This window comes from Palaemon carinicauda, chromosome 45 (genome assembly GCF_036898095.1).
Source record: "Palaemon carinicauda isolate YSFRI2023 chromosome 45, ASM3689809v2, whole genome shotgun sequence".
Classification (NCBI taxonomy): Eukaryota; Metazoa; Arthropoda; class Malacostraca; order Decapoda; family Palaemonidae; genus Palaemon; species Palaemon carinicauda.
In genome coordinates this window covers 24,460,361-24,474,255 of record NC_090769.1, presented here as the reverse complement: position 1 = coordinate 24,474,255, position 13,895 = coordinate 24,460,361, and the positions used below count along the sequence as shown (strand labels likewise).

At 39.2% G+C, this 13,895-nt stretch overlaps 1 protein-coding gene across 15 annotated transcripts in view; it reads right to left on the bottom strand.

The window, feature by feature from the left end:
* Positions 1 to 2,327: 2,327 nt before the first annotated feature.
* The window catches only part of LOC137634971 (G protein pathway suppressor 2), a 219,386-nt gene continuing 207,818 nt past the window's right edge, over positions 2,328 to 13,895 (bottom strand). For all 15 annotated transcript variants that reach the window (XM_068367558.1, XM_068367555.1, XM_068367551.1 and 12 more), the window contains one exon: positions 2,328 to 3,428. In XM_068367558.1, the coding sequence (XP_068223659.1) occupies positions 3,384 to 3,428 (45 nt within the window). In that variant the 3' untranslated portion in view covers positions 2,328 to 3,383. The remainder of the gene's footprint in view (positions 3,429 to 13,895) is intronic.

Here is a 13,895-nt window from a genome sequence, read left to right as displayed (position 1 = left end):
GATAAACAATGTATTCAACATCTTTTGCTTGGTGCAGTTTTACCCTCATGATTTTCTTTTTTCTTATACTATACTCTCTCAAACACATCATCAAAAGATGCCCATACAAGCCTGTTCCCACTAGTACTTACCTTTGAATATGGCAATTATCTATTGAAAGTACAGTATATAATAATCTCCCAAAATTTATTTATCCTCAATATCTCAACCATCACCTTTTCAACGACCTTTATAATCTTCATTATCCTTTTTTATAAAGTAATTCCCTCTTTCATCACATCTGAAGTTTCATTTTAACATGTATGCTATCTTCAATCTAAATCGAGGATACAATTTCATACTAAGTTTATGATCGTATTCTCAAAGATTAAAGATCTATCAAATATTCTTTGGTATAACATAACCTAAACCTTATGACAAAAAAGCACCAGCATATTTCTGTAAAATTCATAAGACAATAAAAAATACCAATTACATACCAGATTTACTTCCTTTAAATGTAAACACACTATCAATTGAGGTATAACTAAACTACAGATCTGATGATACTGGCTCACATTCTAAGTAAAATGCAATATAAAAAATTATTTTACCATTTAAATTTTCTGTACTCTTACATAAAATGAAATGATTTCCATATGCAATGAATGCTTAACCTTCACCCGAGAAAACAATAACGGTGAGAAAATTAACCAGTGACGTAACCAATTGTTGCTTGCCTAACAAATTTACAACACTACAGCTTTTTAGTCAATAAACAATTGAAATAAAGTTTGTTCTTATATAAAACATGGAGTTTTTATGATAAAACAAAGTTTTGTGAATACTTACCTGGCAGTTATATATATATTTCTTAGTCTCTGACGTCTATATATATATATATATATATATATATATATATATCTATATATATATATATATATATATATATATATATATATATATATATATATATATATATAGATATATACTGTATATATATATATATATATATATATATATATATATATATATATATATATATATATATATATATATATATATATATATATATATATATATATATATATATATATATATATATATATATATATATATATATATATATATATATATATATATATATATATATATATATATATATATATATATATATATATATATATATATATATATATATATATATATATATATATATATATATATATATATATATATATATATATATATATATATATATATATATATATATATATATATATATATATATATATATATATATATATATATATATATATATATATACCGGTATATATATATATATATATATATATATATATATATATATATATATATATATATATATATATATATATATATACATATATAACTGCCAGGTAAGTTCTATTCATAAAAATGGAGTTTTTATGATAGAACAAAGTTTTGTGAATACTTACCTGGCAGTTATATATATATAGATATTAGAGACTAAGCTATATATATATAACAGCCAGGTAAGTTCTATTCATAAAAATTGAATTTTTATGATAAAACAAAGTTTTGTGAATACTTACCTGGCAGTTATATATATATAGATATTAGAGACTAAGCTATATATATATAACAGCCAGGTAAGTTCTATTCATAAAAATTGAATTTTTATGATAAAACAAAGTTTTGTGAATACTGTACTTACCTGGCAGTTATATATATATAGATGTCAGAGACTAAGCTATATATATATATAACTGCCAGGTAAGTTCTATTCATAAAAATACTTATCGTAAAGATCAAAGAAATGATCTATGTGAAGTTGCAGAGCATTTAATATAAATGCCCTCCTTCCTCTTTTTAAAAATGTTTCCCATTTACTGAACAGTTCATTTAATAATTCTTTCTTTTTACAACCAGTACTACTTAGTCAATTAAATTTTGGGGATCATAGTCCCTATAATTAATGCCCATATGCATGGTACTCTCGGATTCTTCTTTCAAACAAGGATATCAATTAACCCTTTTACCCTCAGGCTATTTGGAACTTTCCAACCCTTAACCCCCAGGGGTTATCTTTTTTCAAGCACATTTTGCAGTATATATTTTTTAAAATTGCTCTAACAGCCTTAATTTTTGTCATAGAGAGGTCAGGTTGGTCTCATTCTCTTGTAAAATGCCTGAAGTTTCAAAAATTTATCAAAAATATGCAAAAAAAATGTAAATAGCAGTTTTTTGTAAGGACGTACCGGTACGTCCATGGGGGTAAAGGGATGGGTTTTGTGAAACGTACCAGTACGTCCTTTGGTGGTAAAAGGGTTAATCAATTATAACAATACTATACATCTGTAAATTTTGGTTTGCCTTTGACAGATAAAAATGACAAAAAAATTAAATAAGCCTGACATCTGGAGATTAATTTACACAATCATTGTCAAAGAAATACAAAAGCACATACAAGATAGCGTATGAACATTCTCCATTTGAAGATACTGATCACTTCAAACGAAGTGGTTTAAGACTTACAATCTGGTCACATTCCCGAGCATGGCGAGCTACGTGGAATTGCACATTTTAGTTCATATTTCACTTGCAAAATCTATGAGCAGTATTATATTATATATTACATTCGAAAATTGTGTTCTCTACCTTTTCCTTTTCTAGAAAATTCATGTTGTACTTCTGGATGGAAGCAAGTCACTGGGCCCTAAATCTGGTTATATTTAAAAAGATTAAACACTAAAGTTCTTAAACCTGTATTTAAGACTTTTACAATTGACACGAACTTCGAGTCTTAAAAAGGTTCTTTAATTTTCTTAAATCACAATCTTAATTGTTTTTAATAATGAAAATTTGCTTAATTTGCAAAATTGTTTGTAATTTGAAAGCATTTAAAACTTTGGTCTTTACACAGACCATACTCAAATGTAAATTAAAACCTGAATTCCAATACATTATTTGGTTATTGTACATACATATACATGTCTAAATTTGACATACTAAACATACCAAGTCTGTGATGTTTACACATCTTTGTCACAACAAAACACTTATACTTGGTAAAAACCTAAAAACAAAAATACATTTGGTATGAACAGCTGTGTGAAAGATACTCAACTGATTACTTCTATACTTGTAACAATACAAGAAAAACCAAGAATTAATTGAATATAATGATGAAAAATAAAGGGAACAATGTCCTTTAAGTAATTAATTTTACTTGCAACTTGGAAACAGAGCCAGTGAAATTACATCGCTATCACAGACGAGCGTTATACTCTACCTGTTGCATCAAAGATACTGCCACCCCATTCATACAGAAAACTTAAACTCTATTAAAACCTTAATATCTTAAAACCTACAAAGCTTTGTTTGTATGTAAAATCACATTATCAGTAGAAAGGTCCAGTGTAACTTCCTTGCTGACTGGTGAAAGACTGAAAAAGAAAATGCTTGGTTAACTTTACCCAGTAACATAAGTGTTTTTAAAAATTCTAATAACAATAACTTTGAATTAGCTGGCAACAATTAATTTGTGTTTCATAGGCATTTCTGTATTATTATTATTATTATTATTATTATTATTATTATTACAGTATATATATATATATAAATATATATATATATATATATATATATATATATATATATATATATATATATATATATATATATACACTGTATTACATATTCCTCTATCTATCTATCTATCTATATATACTGTATATATATATATATATATATATATATATATATATATATATATATATATATATATATATATATATATAAAAGAGCACAGACACTCACATACACACTAATTGTAACATGTAAACGAGGACTCTTTTAATATATTGTTTAGCGTATGCACATTATTTTGGTATGAAAAAATTTGAGATGTAGTTGTATTTCCTATACCATGAACATTAATCTTGAAATTTTTCAATACATGAGATTATGGGCGAGATGGTTCAAGGTCACGGTACTCTCTGTTCAATGCTCCTACAGAAGTGAGTGGGGATGATCTGAAGGATGAATGGTATGACCTGCTGGAAAATGTAGTTAACAGTGTACCTAGACATGATATGTTAGTTATCCAAGGGGATCTTAATGCTAGAGTTGGAAGAGAAACAAATGCATTCAGTGGTACAATTGGAGGAAACACAGCCTGCATGTAAATAGTAATGATAATGGCTTAAAATTGGCATCACTGGTAAGATGTGGAATGATGATAGATGGAACACTGTTTCCCCATAAAGATATACACAAAGCAACATGGGTCTCAACTCATGGTAGAACCAATAACCAAATTGACCATATCCTAGTTCATAGAAAATTTAGATCACCCTTGATGGATATGAGAGCATGTAGTACAGATTGTGACTCGGATCACAAACTGATGATGGCCAAGATCAGAGTAAAAATTTATTAAATGAAGAAACAAGCTTTTGACACTGATAAACTGACACAGATTGAAATTAGATTTCAGTATCAATTGGACATAGAAAATAGATTCAACATATTGCAGGACTGAGAGCAAGTAACTGAAGCTGTCTTAAATGCAGCAGAGAGCACACTAGGAACAGTACAAAGAAGAAGACAGAAATGGTTCGATCAGGATTGTCACAGCAAAGAGCATCTCTTAATTTGATAAAACTGCTTCAGCTTGTAGTTGTGTAGGAAGTAGGTGTATAGTGCAGATATTGGGAATTCACAAGCCTAGGAGTCTAAGTTGGGAAAGAAACTTTTGACTTTTAAATCAAAGGTAACAATGTCCAAGGAGATCTCAAGCTATGGAGAAAATCTCCTTTTGTGGAAAATGGCTGTACAGTATCTGCAGAAGTTAATGCAGGTGAACCAGTGCTTGGAGAGGGTGAGGATTATTTCTAATAAGTTTATTTAGCAAGTTATGCACTCTCTTCTCAAGCATGCAGCTTTTGGAGAGACTCAATAAAATGACAAGTGGAGGAGGAGTAGCAGTCACATCTATTCAAGAGTATCCTCCGACCAGCTTGTTCCATAATTGTAATGACAATCCTTATCAGTCTGTACAAAACAGGAGTATCAGAAATGAATGACAAGATCATACCTGATGCAGGTTATGGTTCATGGAGAGCAGTTTTAAGAAATATGTTATTTTCATTAGTAAAATAAATTTTTGAATATACTTACCCGATAATCATGTAGCTGTCAACTCCGTTGCCCGACAGAATTCTACGGGAGGGATACGCCAGCTATCACTATACTAGAAGGGGGTGTACTCACAAGCGCCACCTGTGGCCAGGTACTACAGTACTTGTTGTTGTCGCCACCTCACTTTTTCCTCGGTCCACTGGTTCTCTATGGGGAGGAAGGGTGGGTCAATTAAATCATGATTATCGGGTAAGTATATTCAAAAATTTATTTTACTAATGAAAATAACATTTTTCAATATTAAACTTACCCGATAATCATGTAGCTGATTCACACCCAGGGGGGTGGGTGAAAAACCAGTGTACAAGACTAAAGGATAGCTAAGTATCCCGTATTTCATATAATCAGTTATCCACAATAACAATGAAATAATAAGTACCTGGTAAGGAAGTCGACTTGAACCGTTACTCTGCCTTTAATAAGATCGTCTTCCTTACTGAGCGCAGCGTTCCTCTTGGAAGGCTGAATCAACTCAAAGGTGCTAAAGTATCAAGGGCTGCAACCCATACTAAAGGACCTCATCACAACCTTTAACCTCGGCGCTTCTCAAGAAAGAATTGACCACCCGCCAAATCAACAAGGATGTGGAAGGCTTCTTAGCCGACCGTACAACCCATAAAAAGTATTCAAGAGAAAGGTTAAAAGGTTATGGGATTATGGGAATGTAGTGGCTGAGCCCTCGCCTACTACTGCATTCGTTGCTACGAATGGTCCCAGGGTGTAGCAGTACTCGTAAAGAGACTGGACATCTTTGAGATAGAATGATGCGAACACTGACTTGCTTCTCCAATAGGTTGCATCCATAACACTCTGCAGAGAATGGCTCTGTTTGAAGGCCACAGAAGTAGCCACAGCTCCCACTTCATGTGTCCTTACCTTCAGCAAAGCAAGGTCTTCTTCCTTCAGATGAGAATGTGTTTCTCTAATCAGAAGCCTGAATAGTAAGAAACTGAGTTCTTAGAACTTGGAAAAGAAGGTTTCTTTATAGCACACTATAAGGCTTCTGATAGTCCTCGAAAAGGTTAAGACCTTTTTAGAAAGTACCTAAGAGCTCTAACTGGGCAAAGTACTCTCTCCAGTTCATTCCCCACCAAGTTGGACAGGCTTGGGATCTCGAACGATTTAGGCCAAGGACGTGAAGGAAGCTCGTTTAGCAAAAACCGAGCTGCAAGGAACATGTAGCCGTTTCAGATGTGAAAACAATGATCCTGCTGAAGGCGTGGATCTCACTTACTCTTTTAGCTGTTGTCAAGCACACGAGGAAAAGAGTTTTTAACGTGAGGTCCTAAAAAGAGGCTGATTGGAGAGGTTCAAATCTTGATGACATAAGGAACCTTAGGACCACGTCTAGATTCCAGCCTGGAGTGGACAACCGACGTTCCTTTGAGGTCTCAAAAGACCTAGGGAGGTCCTGTAGATCTTTGTTGGTGGAAAGATCCAAGCCTCTGTGGCGGAAAACCGCTGCCAACATACTTCTGTAACCCTTGATCGTAGGAGCTGAAAGGGATCTTACTTTCCTTAGATATAACAGGAAGTCAGCAATCTGGGTTACAGTGGTACTGGTTGAGGAAACTGCATTGGTCTTGTACCAGCCACGGAAGAATTCCCCTTGAGACTGATAGATTCCGAGAGTGGATGTTCTCCTTGCTTTGGCAATCGCTCTGGCTGCCTCCTTCGAAAAAGTCCCTAGCTCTTGAGAGTCTTTCGAAAGTCTGAAGGCAGTCAGACGAAGAGCGTGGAGGATTGGGTGTACCTTCTTTACGTGAGGTAGACGTAGAAGGTTCACTCCTAGAGGAAGAGTCCTGGGAATGTTGACCAGCCATTGCAGTACCTCTAAGAACCATTCTCTCGCGGGCCAGAGCGGAGCCAACCAACGTCAGCCGTGTACCTTGCGAGAGGAGAACTTCTGAAGTACCCTGTTGACAATCTTGAACGGCGGGAATGCATACAGGTCGAGATGGAACCAATCCAGCAGAAAAGCATCCACGTGAACTGCTGCTGGGTCTGGAATCGGAGAACAATACAACAGGAGTCTCTAAGTTATCGAGGTAGCGAACAGATCTATGGTTGGCTGACCCCAAAGGGCCCAAAGTCTGCTGCAAACATTCTTGTGAAGGGTCCACTCTGTGGGGATGATCTGACCCTTGCGGCTGAGGTGATCTGCCATGACATTCATACCGCCCTGAATGAACCTCGTTACCAGCGTGAGCTTTCGATCTTTAGACCAGATGAGGAGGTCCCTTGCGATCTAGAACAACTTCCACGAAAGAGTCCCTCCCTGCTTGAAGATGTAAGCCAGGGCTGTGGTGTTGTCAGAGTCCACCTCCACCACTTTGTTAAGCTGGAGGGACTTGAAGTTTATCAAGGCCAGAATAACAGCCAACAACTCCTTGCAATTGATGTGAAGTGTCCTTTGCTCCTGATTCCATGTTCCCGAGCATTCTTATCCGTCCAAAGTCGCACCCCAGCCCGTGTCTGATGCGTCCGAGAGGAGACGGCGGTCGGGTTTCTGAACAGCCAAAGGTAGACTTCCTTGAGAAGAAAGCTGTTCTTACACCACGCGAGAAGACCTTCTCTCTTCGGAAACAGGAACTGAGACCGTCTCTAGCGTCATGTCCTTTATCCAGTGAGCAGCTAGATGATACTGAAGGGGGGGGAGGTGGAGTCTCCCAAACACGATGAACAGGGCCAGCGATGAAAGTGTCCCTGTTAGACTCATCCACTACCTGACTGAGCATCGGTTCCTTCTCAGCATGCTCTGGATGCATTCTAGGGCTTGGAAGATCCTTGGGGCCGACGGAAAAGCCCGAAAAGCTCGACTCTGAAGATCCATACCCAGGGAGACAATGGTCTGGGATGGGACGAGCTAAGACTCCTCAAAATTGACCAGGAGGCCCAGTTCCTTGGTCAGATCCATAGTCCATTTGAGAATCTCCAGACAGCGACGACTTGTGGGAGCTCTTAAAAGCCAGTCGTCTGACGGAGCCGGACACAAGATCATGGTACTGCTGCACAGTCTGTGAACTGTCAACCATGGGGAAGCGAGGAAGTACAGTGACAACCCGAAGCTGTCTAGACTGTCTGGGTCGTACAGACAACTCCTTATCGGGTTGCTAAGGTTGCCGTACTGCGTCACAACAAGTCACTCCTGCTGGTTGTTGAACGTCTTCCCAGTGACACACTGACTCCGTAAACAAAAAATCCTCTAACAAGGACTAAGTTTGGACTGCATGTCTTGCAACACAGCTCAAGGACTATGGGAGCAGGTGTGGTAACAGACGGGATTAGCGACTGAAGTGGGACCATTACCTTCCCTGGAAGCATGTTATGCTTAAATAAAAGTCCATAGGAGGCTACGCAGCTAAAGGCTCCTCTCCAAATGACAGATTCCTCAAGGGAATATCAGAAGGAGGGAGAAAAGCACTTTCTCATCTACAGGGACCATATCCGAGAAAAGCTAAGTTCTCTCAGTGAGGGTTACACTGTGCAAACGCAGCAGACTAGAAGGCAACGTTAAGAAACTGCTTGACAGTCTAGTGAGTTGGCAACAACCAAAGATGTGTGACTGAGAAGCATGCGGTAAGGTATGCAGAGCCTGTTGTATGCAGAGCATGCTGTAAGCAGAGCATGCTGTATGCAGAGCATGCTGTATGTAGAACATGCTGTAAGGTAAGCAGAGCGTGTTGCATGGCGTGTAACATTTCTCAGAAATTCCATGACCAGTGCTAGAGTGAGTAATATCGCATTACCGTCCATTGAAAGTGCACGTGCCGAGGGAATTGATTTAGACTGTTTTGTTGATGAATTTGATAGCCGGCATGATAATCGTAGAATTAAGCTACACTAAATGTACTATAATCTACTTCACCTCCGGAAAGGGAAACTCGCCCTGTTGGCAACACTGCATTACTACATGCATGCTTGCAAGGGGTTTAATATCAACATAATATTACCTTACATTCATAACTCATGATTTTTGCCATATTTTGCGATTTGTTAAAAATATATTGCAAGGAATACAAATATATTTTTAAATAAGTAATACAAATAACCTCCATTATCATAATGTTTGAAAATGGAGGTAAGGTATGCTGAACAGCAGAGTCAGAACGAGCTGGAACAACAATAGTTGTGGTTACCTCTTCAAGACTCTGTTGAGGGAACACCTGAGGCTCAGTCTGCAAAGGCTGATCAAAAGAAGTAGCAGAAGGTAGGCGCATGGGTGGAGGAGGCTGACTCCTGGCATGAGTGGCTGAACTCAAGGGTTGCGCTTGCTGAGTGGTTGGCGGAAGCGCAGTAGCAAGTTCCTGAGGAACGAGTTGAGGTTCCTGCGGTGTGAGCTGAGAGCGATGAGGTAGTGGCTGCGCAGAACGCAGTAAATGTCTCGCAAGTTGAGGCTCCTGAGGCGCAAGGCTAAGGTGTTGAGGTGCTTGCCTTGAGGAGGGTTGAGCTCGCTGCAGCGAGAGCTGAGGAGACTGACTCATGGATGGGAGAGGTTGTACCTCAAGCGAGTGTTGCCTCACTGGTGGAACAGCAAGTGGAAGCGGAGGAAGAGAGGTATAAGCCTCCTGTTCCCATTGCTGAGGTTGCCTTAAGGAAGGCGGAGGGAGCTGCACACCACTGGGATCAGTAAACTCATAACGTGGCTCAACATCGTACGCCTGGCAGGAGGTACTGCGGTCAGGCGGAGCGAGCGCAGGCGGAGCGAGCGCAGGCGGAGGGAGCGCAGGCGGAGCGAGCGCAGGCGGAGCGAGCGCAGGCGGAGGCGCAACCTTCTCAGCCCGACACTCACGCATCAAGACCGAAAGTTGTGACTGCATGGACTGCAGTAGAGTCAACTTGGGGTCGGCAGACACTAAAGTCTGCTGAGGTAAAGCCTTAACAGCAGAGATCTGTTGCGGCAGAACCTTACTCCTCTTAGGCGGAGTGCATTCAACTGATGACTGCGGCGAGTCAGAGCTTTGAACTCTAACTTCGTACGTCTGGCATAGGTCTGGACTTTACGTTTAAGAGGTCTTGAGACCTGAGACCAGCATTTTCTCCCCTAAATTTCTTCTGCAGACGAGCAAAATAAGGGCTCAATCGTCTGCGGGTGGGAGTGACGGTCTCTGTAAGACACGCCCGCAACCACCGAGGATACTTCTGTGCGCCGATCAAGGCCTGCCGAACCCTTTTGCCCTTCGACATTGCTTCTCCCCTGGGCTTGGGAGCTTGCAAGAGGTCCCGGACTGGGAGGACGACTGGCGCGCACAGAAGTACCCTCACGCACAACACTGACACACTTTGCGCTAATCACTTATCACTTTGATTTTCTGTTTGCACTTATTTCACTGAACTCGAAACTTTAAGTGGTTTGTACCTGAAACACGCAATTCTATCTTTTCTCAAAAGTTAGTAATTGCGAAAACAGAATTACAATGTAACAGAAAAATCTAATGAAAGATAAATAATTCAGTGGCTGGAAAGAGACTAAACACTAGATCACTCTAGAAACGTTTACCTTCTTCCCCTAAAGAGACTAGGGAGAAGAGCAAAAACGATAACAACGTTACTCGCTTGAATGAAACGTTTATCCTCTTTCTCCCTCCGTCTCTATCTCTCTCTCTCTCTCTCTCTCTCTTGACTTAGAACCTGAGAGAAGAGCCCAATCATATATATCGTTAAAACATATTATTGTTAAAGGAAAAAACTGAAATATTTCCCAAAATGAAAAGTTCCTTTATTAGAATTAAAACCATTAAGTTAAGAAAGAATGAACAAAACGCTAGACACGGTTACTCTTACTGCAACGTGACACCGTGAAAATTCTTTCTCTATCGTAACGATAGAGCGCAAGTTGAACGTTCTGAACGTCAACAACTGCAGAGACAAAACAAAACGTTAGTTCAACTTTGAAAACAGTACGAGACTATCAAAGAAATTCTTTCAAAGACATTAAAATAGCATAATATGTTAACAGGTAAAACCGAAATGACGGGCTCAATGTTAATTAACTTCGGTACCAAGAAAAGACCGCCTACTATTAGGAAAGGTCGAATATAAACAAATATAAAAATTAATTTTAATAAGTTTATAATAAAAGTAAGTTAATCGAAGAGGCCTATAAAAGGCGGAGAGATATAAAATAAATCTATAACAAAACTAAGAAAGAGAGTCTATACTCTCTTAGACACCAACACTTCCGTCTAAGGGAAGGGTCGGCCATTTAAAGGTGAAAGAGAGTTCATACTCTCTTCGTCACCATAAAAATTAAATTAATTCCAAACGCTAGCTAAGCTAACAAAGAAGTTTCCAGTATAGCGAATAGCTGCAAATTTAGAGAAATACTTCACCAAACCGTGAACAATACTCCAAAATCATAAGCGTATCCAAGAACGTCTAGCCGGAAGCACGACAGAGGAAAAAGTGAGGTGGCGACAACAACAAGTACTGTAGTACCTGGCCACAGGTGGCGCTTGTGAGTACACCCCCTTCTAGTATAGTGATAGCTGGCGTATCCCTCCCGTAGAATTCTGTCGGGCAACGGAGTTGACAGCTACATGATTATCGGGTAAGTTTAATATTGAAAAATGATATTTTGATTATAAAATAAATTTTTGAATATACTTACCCGGTGAATATATAATAGCTGACGTCTCCGACGGCTCGACAGAATTCAAAAACTCGCGAGCGATCGCCATGAAGGTAGCGGGTGTGCCCACCAGCGCCAACTATCGGCCAGATACCGCATATACATGTAAACAGCTCCAGTTCTTCTCATCCCGCTGTGTCTCTATCGGGGAGGAAGGGGGGGCCTTTAATTTATATATTCACCGGGTAAGTATATTCAAAAATTTATTTTATAACCAAAATATCATTTTTAAATATTAAACTTAGCCGGTGAATATATAATAGCTGATTCACACCCATGGTGGTGGGTAGAGACCAGTATTAATACAGTTTACGGCGTATATGCTTAGAGTTTTTGACAGTTATATCATAACAAAACCCAAATAAATATAGGTACCTGGTAAGGAAGCTGACTCTAACGATTACTCTGCCTTGTTAGTCCGCTTTCCTCACGAAGCCCAGCCATCCTCTTAGGATGCTGAAAGACTCCCAGGAGCTGAAGTATCTAGGGCGACAACCCATACAACAGGACCTCATCAAAACCCTTAATCTGGGCGCTCTCAAGAAATGACATTTGACCACCCGCCAAATCAAACAGGATGCGAAAGGCGTCTTAGCCTTCCGTACAACCCAATTAAAAACATTTCAAGAGAAGATTAAAAGGATATTGGAATTAAGGGAATGTAGTGGTAGAACCCTTATCCACTACTGCACTCGCTGCAACGAATGGACCCAGTGTGTAGCAGTCCTCATAAAGAGTCTGGACATCTTTTAAGTAAAATGACGCGAATACCGACTTGCTTCTCCAAACGGTCGCGTCCATAATACTTTGCAGAGATCTGTTTTGTTTAAAGGCCACAGAAGTTGCTATAGCTCTTACTTCGTGCGTCTTAACCTTAAGCAAGCAACGATCTTTTTCACTCAAGTGAGAATGAGCCTCTCGGATTAAAAATCTAATAAAATATGACAAAGCAATCTTTGACATAGGCAATGAAGGCTTCTTAACTGAGCACCACAAAGCCTCAGATCCACCTCGTAAGGATTTAGTCCGAGCTAAATAAAACTTCAGAGCTCTAAGTGGACACAGCACTCTTTCAAGCTCGTTGCCTACGATCTCTGACAGGCAAGGTATATCAAATGACTTAGGCCAAGGACGAGAAGGCAGTTCATTTTTGGCCAAGAAAACCAAGCTGAAGTGAACATGTGGCTTTATCTGTAGAAAAGCCGATGTTCCTACTGAAGGCATGGATCTCACTGACCCTTTTAGCCGAAGCCAAGCACACTAAGAAAAGCGTCTTGAGGGTGAGATCCTTCAGGGAGGCTGAATGTAATGGCTCAAACCTGTCGGACATTAGGAACCTTAGGACCACGTCTAAGTTCCATCCAGGAGTTGCCATACGACGCTCCTTAAAGGTCTCGAAGGACTTAAGGAGATCTTGGAGATCTTAATTATTGGACAGATCTAAGCCTCTATGTCTGAACACAGACGCCAACATGCTCCTGTAGCCCTTAATAGTGGGCGCTGAGAGGGAGCGAACATTTCTCAGATGTAGGAGAAAGTCTGCAATTTGGGCTACAGAGGTACTGGAAGAGGAAATGGATGATGACTTGCACCAGTCTCTAAAGACTTCCTACTTCGACTGATAGACCTTGATGGTAGATGCTCTCCTAGCTCTCGCAATTGTTCTGGCTGCCCCCTTTGAAAATCCTCTAGCTCTTGAGAGTCTTTCGATAGTCTGAAGGCAGTCAGACGAAGCGCGGGGAGGCTTTGATGAAGACTCCTTACGTGGCTGCCGTAAGAGATCCATCCTTAAAGGTAGACTCCTTGGAACGTCTACCAGCCATTGAAGTACCTCTGTTACTCACTCTCTCGCGGGCCAGAGTGGAGCAACCAATGTCAACCTGGTCCCTTCGTGAGAGGTAAACTCCTGCAGCACCTTGTCTAGGATCTTGAAAGGTGGAAAGGCATAAACGTCCAGGTGAGACCAGTCCAGCAGGAAAGCGTCTATGTGAGCTGCCTCTGGATCTGGAACTGGAAAGCAGTAAGTCGAGAGCCTCTTTGTCAGAGAGAGTAGCAAAAAGATCTATGGTGGGTAGACCCC